The sequence below is a fragment of the Chanos chanos genome, chromosome 1 (genome assembly GCF_902362185.1).
Source record: "Chanos chanos chromosome 1, fChaCha1.1, whole genome shotgun sequence".
Taxonomy (NCBI): domain Eukaryota; kingdom Metazoa; phylum Chordata; class Actinopteri; order Gonorynchiformes; family Chanidae; genus Chanos; species Chanos chanos.
In genome coordinates, this window is record NC_044495.1 from 52,798,794 (window position 1) to 52,806,293 (window position 7,500).

At 42.1% G+C, this 7,500-nt stretch overlaps 1 protein-coding gene across 2 annotated transcripts in view; it reads left to right on the forward strand.

Annotated features, from left to right (window-relative positions):
* Positions 1-5,960: 5,960 nt before the first annotated feature.
* adra1aa (adrenoceptor alpha 1Aa) overlaps positions 5,961-7,500 on the forward strand; it is a 6,207-nt gene continuing 4,667 nt past the window's right edge. Inside the window, exon 1 of one of the 2 annotated variants that reach the window (XM_030782930.1) lies at positions 5,961-6,879. In XM_030782930.1, coding sequence (XP_030638790.1) covers positions 5,976-6,879 — 904 coding nt within the window. In that variant the 5' untranslated portion in view covers positions 5,961-5,975. The remainder of the gene's footprint in view (positions 6,880-7,500) is intronic. The other variant, XM_030782923.1, reaches the window with a different exon arrangement.

Genomic DNA, 7,500 nt, shown 5'->3' on the forward strand with positions numbered 1-7,500 from the left:
ATCCTGCATCAGATAAAAGATTCCAAGCAAATTTTGTTCCAATAGATTGCGTAGGCTCTCATAATTATCAGTTAAAGAAGTTAACTTGCTTGTGTGAAAAAAGACTACACTGTTGCTTAGAGCATTTCACGGCTCTTTAAAGGATTATAGGGACAACCTCAGTAAATGATCGTCGCCGGCCACTGCTGGGATGTGATAAGTAGCTGGCATAGTGAGGTCGTAATTGTGATTTAATCTCAGTCAGTGTGGGTGTGGCCCAGGGGTCAATGAAGAGTGCCTTGTGTCTCTTTGTATTAAAGGAAATCTCCTGCATTCCAAACCAGGCTTTGGTGGAGAACTATCGACCACCGTTAGCAAGTACTTTGAGGGTGGGAGTTCATTTCTTTGAGAAATATCCATAAAAGCTACAAATGACATCGTTTAATTGCAGCCTTTCCTCTGGTTAATTGCATGGGTTTTTTTTTTTCTTTTTTTTTTTTAAACCTGATGTGTTCTTCTGTGCGGAACCAGATGGGGACACAGGCTAACTGAGCGCAGGGATGCTGAATAATGTTAGTGCTTTTGCCTCTAAAGATCATCCGGCCTGTCACTTTTATTTATGATTCGCCGGGAGACTAAAACAACAAATGCTCTAATTCCGCCATGACTGTAGCCCTTCGCGTCCCTTGTGCTTCTCCAACATGCAATCAGATATAGCATGAATGGCACTTGTTGCCAGAAAACCATTTCAGATGTCTTTTATTAAGCCACAGTTCCCTGTCTTACACTCCTCAGAATGAGAAACCCAACCTGGCAGCTCTGTTTTTTGAGATAACAATATGAAGCAGTGGAGAGAGGGGTGGGGTGGGAGAGAGAGAGAGAGAGAGAGAGAGAGAGAGAGTGAGTGAGAGAGAATGGAGGAGATGGATAGTTGCCAAAGGGCTGATGTGAGAGTCTCAGTGGCAGCTGGCAAATTGCTGGGGGCCATCAGCTGGGGTCAGTGGCAGCTGGACTGTCACTATGTGGCCTGATTTTGTGGAGTAGGAGACCCCCAAAGTTCAGACTGTGGTTAATATCGAGACGGTGAGAGCACAGGAAAAAAAAAAAGGGATAGTAAAGAACTACCAGCAAGCATCCTTTTGATGTTCCTCCATCACATAACTGTGTTTAGGCTATTATGGTTACCCTGAGACCTACGGACTGCTCAGTAAACCCCATTCCTGTTTTTCTTCCCCATATATAGTCAGAGAGGGAAAGAATGAGTCTAATGTAAAGAAGGGATACTGAATCACCATGCATTAAAGGTGTTGTGAGTCGTACATGATAAAAGTAAATAGGGACCCCCACTTGTAAGTGCATTTTTGGACGAAAGCCTTTATGTATTTGGCGTACATACACGGCAGGAAGGCTTTCAGATTGTCAGAGATTATAAGAAAATTGGACGGGTGTAACCCTCATGGGTGAGGGTTTTTTTTTTTTTTTTTAAATATAGTTCAACTTATCATTTTGATCACTGCTTATGTGAAGTTTTAATTAACAACAGGCTGGGGGAAAAAAAAAAGGCAAGGTATTTGGGTGCAGTCCAAGCATTGCCATTAGTGCCAGATTCCACAATTTAGAGTCTTTTCATTTTTGAGAGATAGGGAGCTCTCAAAGCTCCAATTATTGATTATTGCAGAAGACATCAATGTTGGTTACTAAAATGGTAGATAAAGAAAGCGACAATAATAAGTAAAATAAAATAAAAAGCAATAACAATGTGGTAGTAATTTAAAAATCGAATTAGTTTGGATTCAGTGCCAGCAATGTCACGGCGTAGCTGTTCTCTGTGACATTACCAAATAACTGAATGTTTAAGTTCTATTTATTTAAGAGGGACACAAATAAAAAAATTAAGCATTGAGCATTAACAGAAGCTTGTAAAGACTCATTGCAATAACTCCAAAAAGAGAGTAGAGAACTGAGAATTTGTCCCTTGTGGACTCCCTCACCACAGGTAAACAATTCTCACTTTATAAAGGGCACCTCCCAGAACAGTGAACTCAAAATGATTTTAACACCCCTGATGGAACTCTCAATAATGGCTGGTTGACATGAAGGTCAAAGCCATGACTCATTAGGAGAGAAAAACTGATCAATGCTGCAGATTAATGTCATTACGGGTGAGGAGACCTCAGTCCAAAGATTAAATCTAATATGGATTCTTTGCACCGAAGGGAATCAATAATTGAATAATCCGATGGATATTTCTTCACTGAGGAAAAAAAAAAAAAAAGTTAAAATGATTTACATGCTGATGAATGTCAAGTTTACACCCTTGCTGTTGGGGAGTGTGAAAACAAAACAGAAGGGATAATGAAAATGCAAAAGAAGGCTTTTACTGTCGGTTATGGTAGAAAATCAGTCATCGGGTATGCATATGGCTTACCTCAAACCAGCAGTCCAAATATGCTCCCTGTCGGTTTTCATATTCTAATAAAGCTCTGACGTGCACAAAATGATAATAATAATAGTAATAAAAAAAAGTAGACACAGGAAAACAAAACCATAAAGATTTATTTCCACGTCCGTTTCACTGACAGACGACTGGTGTATTTTGGCAGGGTCTTTTTGAGGACACAAAACAAAATGTAGGGTGTTCTTTTTTTTTTTTTTGTCTTAAAATAGATCAGATGAATTTTAGTTTTAAAGGTGGATAAGCCAGGTACATTAAGAAAAACAAAATGATTAATCTTGGTCAGAGGTGAAAGCGCGTGAGAGAAGGTCATGTCTGCGTCTATGAAGTGTTTATGTTTCATCAAATACAGAATTTTTCTCTTCAAATCAGAAATGTCTCCGAGCGTACTCTACATTTATGTTACTTTGATGTCAGTTCACTGGGATGAAATGGCTCGATTTTTAGAAGACAAATTGAATATAATAACACAGTGCAAATGCATGCTCTAATAGAGACAGAAGCATGTTCACCACCTTACATGAATGTAAACAAAATGAGCTAAAAAATGTCACTCTCCTCTCTGTGTCTCTGTGTGCAGTGCACTCCTGCTGTAGGAGTCTAAAATGATCAAATAGCTTCATTCAGACGAGCATGGTCCCTTCCAATTTATAAAATGTGCTGTCCACACACACACACACACACATACACACACACACACACACACACACACACACACACACACACATACATATACATATATATACATATACATATACACACATATATATATATATATATATTTTTTTTTTCAGATGGAAGAATCACCATTAACGTAGTGAATTTTGTGCCATGAATTTTGGTGGAAAGCCAAAGAGTTTTATTGATGATATGAAGCTACTAAGCATATGCATATGAATGAATAAATGGATGGATAGATATATGGATGGATGGATGGATGGATGGATAGATTGATGGATGAATGGAGCATGGATGAGGCGCTCAAAATGCACATAAATGATGTTTGAAGTTTTAAAGTCCATCAGATCGTATTGGAAATAGGATTGAGATAAACATTTCTCTGGTGCTTATTCTACTGTCACTACCACTTTAGAAACGTTGCAGACTCTGCTCTGTGACTGATGATGATGGCACAATTCATTTATCTTGTCAAAGCCCAGGCCGGGGGTCTGTTTTCGAATGCTTTGCGGCGTCCAGTTCTGCTTGTCTGATCAATGGTGCCATAGATGAATGTGCTTGGATACCATTGATCCATGAAAGTTGAAGCTTGTTCTAAACATAACTCTTTAATAGAAGTTATAGAGATGTTTCGATGACCACATCAGCGGAGGATCGGTTTGCATGGTTGAACAAACAAACAGCAATCATCTGCAACTGATTTTTCCTTTTATAGAACATCCAGATGGCCGAGAACTTCCTTGAAACTGTAGCATCTTTTTTGTTTCTGAAGCTGTGTGTGTATGACTGTATTTTTTAACAGCTTTCCTGGTCTGCTTTTAATGTGATTTGTATACCTGAAAATGACAGTCCCACTGCTCATTTAGTTGTGTGAGAGTTCTGTTATCTGTGCTTGACAAAATATTTATTCATTTAAGACATAATGAAAACCAAGCGGCTTGGAATAGAATCAAAGAATGCCCTTCAGTCAGTACACTGTGCATCCGTGAAAGATGTTACTGATTTGGTACGATTTTTTTTTTTTCTCTCCTGTCAAACACAATACTCAAATATTTGACCTCAAAACTGTCTGGTGGTTATCTCATTAAAAGTGTGGACTGTTGGCGTTTGGGTGAAGCAGCAGGAAAAAAAGTGCCGACCACCGCAGAAACCTGGGTTCTGAACTTGGCTGTGGTGCTTTTGGCTTGTCTGGGTGTCCACTCGAACACAATTGACGGTGTTCGTGGGTGGGAAGCCGGCAGGGGATCGTCTCCCCATTGCTGAGACAGTGGCTCTCACTGGTCGGTCGTCGGGGCTAGATTAGCGGTGGACCGATCCGGGGAGCGTAGTGTGAACCTCAGCATGTGTAAGGGCTTTCTGAAAATGTCTTGCAAGGCCCGATGAAAAGAAACGGTGCTTGACTCCAGAAGTATCGGAGGAGACATTTGGTAGTCTATGCCCTCCCCAGCTGGCGGGGGGGGGGGGGGGTTATGCAAGCAACGACACAGACGAGGAAAACAAGGGAATTGGAAACATATAAATTGGGGGAGAAAGGGACAAAAAAAACCCCTCCAGACTATAATCTAATTTTATTGTATTAAAGGATTTCGTCTGATCCCATCTACCTGTCCTATTCAGACCTGTTTTAAAAGGGACTGGCTGAATAGGAAATATTTTTGTGCTATCCGAGTCAAAATTTTGATTGGTACTGATTTGTTGTGAAAAGTCATCCCCTCATTTCATCACATTTTCCCCTCTCTTTTCTCTCTCTCTTCTCTCTCTCTCTCCCTCTCTTTGTTTGTGTTTCAGAGAGGACTTAGACACCGATGTACCATTGTTGCCATTTTAGTGTTGGACCTGTGTGCCTCTTTATTGGAACGCTTCCCAGTCCAGTGAGACAGACTCTTTGTGACTGACCTGCTCCTTCTGCCAAAAATAACCATCTGTTTAACCCCTCTTATACTGTCGCTATTATTCGTCAATAAGCACATCATCGCTTTCTCAGCCCTAACAGATGAGGACCACCCACAGCCCTGAGCATACATAAGCACTACATACATATGGATAGCAAAACTATCAGCCTGAGTTACTACCCTGTTTCTTTATCAGAGGAAATGTTTCTTTAAATCATGGGGATCCTCTCACACTAGTGTAGCATTTTTGAAAGATGAGGAAAATCCATTAGCTTTGTGATAACAGTCTGCACTTCTTTGTCAGGTAATTAGAGGGAGGAGATTATTGTACCAACAGAAGCCAAGCAACCTCATAATTTGAACCAGTCAAGTGTTGACAGCGACTTATTCAACCAAGAGACAGAATGACCGTTTGACTAAAATACTGGAGGACATTACGGCACAATTAGATTATTTGGACAGTATCTTCTCTTTCAAAACAAGCATTCACGAACTCCTCTGAAAACATGTGATTTTCCTTTTCCTAGTTTGCTCATTGTTTTTTTACAAATTGGATCACCAGCTGCGTCTTGATTTGAATAAGTCAAAACATTCGTGTTGAATTTATGACTTAGGTCATTGTGATGTCTCGGTCTTTGCAATACGAGATGTTGGATTTCCTCTGTTTTACGAAGACGCGGCTATTTTTGGTTGTGTGATCAGTGTAATAGCTCGTTAAGATGATCCATAATCCGTCACAGTACGTTATGACATGGCAAGCTTAATTGAATCTTATGCGTGATGTTTCTCGTGGGCGAGAGAAATGAAAATGCTCTGATGCCCTGTAGTGCAGCTAGTGTTGTGTCTGACATTTCAATCTGTTTCTGGACCGCTGGAAGGAATCAAGCATAAAAAAAGACAAACTGAGTGATTGCCATTACTTGATACAGTCACTCAATCTACCACACTGCCTGCCAGAACATCATGAGTCAATGATTTCTCCAGAAGACAACATGACCCTGGATTCTATTGCCCAAAACTGTTCCAACTGTAGTCAGGTGATACCTTCAGATCTTAATGTCGTTAAAGCTGTGGTTTTAGGGCTTGTACTGGGGATCTTCATCATTTTTGGGGTGTTGGGCAACATCCTGGTCATACTATCTGTGGTGTGTCACAGACATTTGCGCACTGTCACGCATTATTTCATCGTAAACCTGGCAGTGGCCGATCTCCTCCTGAGCTCCACGGTGTTGCCTTTCTCGGCCGTCTTCGAGATCCTCGGTCGCTGGGTGTTTGGTCGGCCGTTCTGCGACGTCTGGGCGGCCATGGATGTCCTTTGCTGCACTGCTTCCATCATGAGCCTGTGCGTGATCTCCGTGGACCGTTATGTCGGAGTCAGCTACCCGTTACGCTACCCGGCGATCATGACGGAGCGCCGGGCGCTGTTGGCTTTGTTTGGTATCTGGGTGCTCTCGGTCACCATCTCCGTGGGTCCGCTGTTTGGCTGGAAGGAGCCGGCGCCCGAGGATGAGACTATTTGCAAGATCACCGAGGAACCCGGATACGCGATCTTCTCGGCCGTCGGCTCCTTCTACCTCCCCCTGGTGGTGATTTTGTCTATGTACTGCCGCGTGTACGTGGTGGCGCGGCGAGAGACCAGGGGCCTGAAAAAGGGGCGTAAGACCGAACGCTCTGACCATGCTTCGGAGGCGGTGACCTTGCGGATGCATCGAGGCAACACGGCGGTGTCGGAAGACGAGGCCCTGCGTAGCCGCACGCATTTCGCCCTGAGGCTGCTCAAGTTCTCCCGTGAGAAGAAGGCAGCCAAGACGCTGGGGATCGTGGTGGGCTGTTTCGTCCTTTGCTGGCTGCCCTTCTTCCTTGTGCTGCCTATTGGTGAGTAGTCTTTTGTTATTTTATAGTTTAGCCATCAGCTAAATGTAAACATATGAATGGTGGATACTTTCCCAAGTCATCTTCCATTTGGTTGTACTACGTTCAGTGCCTGTGGAGAGAAACCCATCATTTTGGGGGATGTTTACTTGTGGTTTATACAAAGCAATGCTCATTAATTGTCCCTGTTTCAGTCTGAATCAACACAAGTCAATGACAGGAATTAAACACTCAAAGGATGCAAATAAAAGGACAAAAAGAGGTTTATTAAGCATATTAAATTATTTACTTTAGACTACTGCTATTTGGGCCTGTTTTGGATGCTATCCCAACATTTGCTGTCTGAATTCAGTGAAACTCCAGCAACAAGTTTGTTGTTTTTGGGGGGGCTACACATCATTCACTGGATTCATCTGGTAACTATATGAGATCCATGGGGGGGGAGGATCTTGTAACATCTTGATTTTTTTTGTTGTTGTTTTGTTTTTGCATTGAGACCACGGGCTTTCTCAGAGCTTGCAAGGGGTCGCATCTGCTTATGCAATTAGCGTTTTGGGTCGCATCACTGGTTTTGCCAGGGCTCAAAACAATTCCTCAGTCTAGCTAGTGGTATTATATATGTGT